General features: G+C 30.2%; 1 protein-coding gene across 1 annotated transcript; it reads right to left on the reverse strand.

Moving 5' to 3' along the window:
- Positions 1-40: 40 nt before the first annotated feature.
- On the reverse strand, positions 41-682 carry LOC108567843 (28S ribosomal protein S17, mitochondrial). The gene is made up of 2 exons (XM_017928541.1): positions 510-682; positions 41-458 (listed from the first exon to the last, which is right to left on the reverse strand). Exons 1-2 carry the CDS (start codon positions 627-629, stop codon positions 99-101), a joined length of 480 nt encoding a protein of 159 aa, XP_017784030.1. The 5' UTR covers positions 630-682; the 3' UTR covers positions 41-98.
- Between the last annotated feature and the right edge of the window lie 882 nt (positions 683-1,564).

Consider the following 1,564-nt stretch of genomic DNA (forward strand, 5'->3'; position numbering starts at 1 on the left):
AAGTATGTGTAGGTTGTTAAATTAAAGAAAATACAAACAGTTTAATTAAAAACAATTCTATTTAAACTAAAGCTTGCACATCAAAAAAACATCAATAACTATACTGAATAAGGCTGATCCTTGCCATCTTCATGATATTTGGCATAAGTCTCAACATGAGAGAAATCTTTCTTGTCCTCTTGCCAACCCCTCTTAGGGGCTTTTGTATAATCAAATCCTGTGGGTAATTTCCCATATGCCTGGTTGACTTTATCGATTTGATCTCTGAATTTACCAGCTACCACATTTTTGCCAGTGAATGGGTCTGTCACATCACCCAACGGATAAACAATTTCTTTAACTTTGTGTGTAATCAGTCGGGATAACTTCTCTGGCAACTTTTCTATTAGTACAATATCACCAGTCTTGCACTTTTTCTCAGGGTCGTGTGCGAAAATGTAATCATCTTTTCTGAAATACTATAATCAAGTGTTTAGAGGTTAAGTTACAAACAATTACCAAAAAAATACCATCAGCAAATGTTGATCTAATTCTAAACGTTTTATTTTGAATTTCGAAGCATTCTGCTTAACGCAGGGCACACATTCACCAATTAACTGCAAAGATTTAGTAGCCGCGGCCAAAGCCATTTTCTTATTTGATTATATATTTTGAGGTTAACACAGGACTGATCATAATAAAGTTTAAAAAATAAAATCATAAAAAATATTTATTACATAATTTGAACATATGTTATAAACCATTACTTTCTTTAATAAATATTTTATTAAAAAAATATATAACACAAAACCAAATTATGTTTTGTTGGTTGCTTCAATTTTTCTTATGGCTAAGATTAGTCATTATTAACATAGATGGCTCTTGCTTTTCATAGTCTTGATATTTAAAAATATAAAAAAATCAACTAAAACTATATTTTATTGTGATTAAACATCACCATCATAAACGTAGTCATCTTTGCAATTTAGTTAGAATTTATAATTATTATATATATTTTCTTTAATGAATATATAGTCCAAATCATATTTGAAAAACTTCAAAAATAACAATGGAAAATTTTGGGAGAATTATTATTATCTACGGGAAAATGTAACACGTCCAATAAATAGAATTTGCGAAACTTTTGAAAAGTTATTCCTGCCATTGAAAACGTGTAATTTAATAAGGAAAGTAAGTTTGAGTGGCTGGAAAATAGGAATATTCAAAGTTTTGTTGCAAAGTAAATGTAGAGATGGATACTGGTTCGCAACTTATTTATTCGAAATAACTTTTATTCTTTGCATATTTAAATCGTACATTTGTCGATGATCTAAGTAATATATTTTGGATTGATAATTACACTGTTAATCGACGAACTTGAGACTTGTAAGTTTAATGCCAGGAAAACATTTCTTAGGAGAAAATTGAGATTGAGGATGGAGATGGAGGAGTTTTGGATTTCTGTTTTTATATATTTTTAATGAAATTTGCATAAGGATTTGTAAAAAGTAGTGGGCAAGTTTACAGATGAAGCCGCAGATATAGCGCCGAGGACCCGTCGACTTTCAGTACACGCCGAAGCGTC

The sequence above is a fragment of the Nicrophorus vespilloides genome, unplaced genomic scaffold (assembly GCF_001412225.1).
Source record: "Nicrophorus vespilloides isolate i.1.1-1 unplaced genomic scaffold, Nicve_v1.0, whole genome shotgun sequence".
Classification (NCBI taxonomy): Eukaryota; Metazoa; Arthropoda; class Insecta; order Coleoptera; family Silphidae; genus Nicrophorus; species Nicrophorus vespilloides.

Excerpts from the sequence above, each read along its gene's own strand:
- LOC108567843 (XM_017928541.1), bottom strand. The coding sequence starts at position 629 with ATGGCTTTGGCCGCGGCTACTAAATCTTTGCAGTTAATTGGTGAATGT. Across the intron at positions 459-509 it reads TAGATCAACATTTGCTGATG|TATTTCAGAAAAGATGATTA; the intron begins GTATTTTTTTGG and ends ACTTGATTATAG.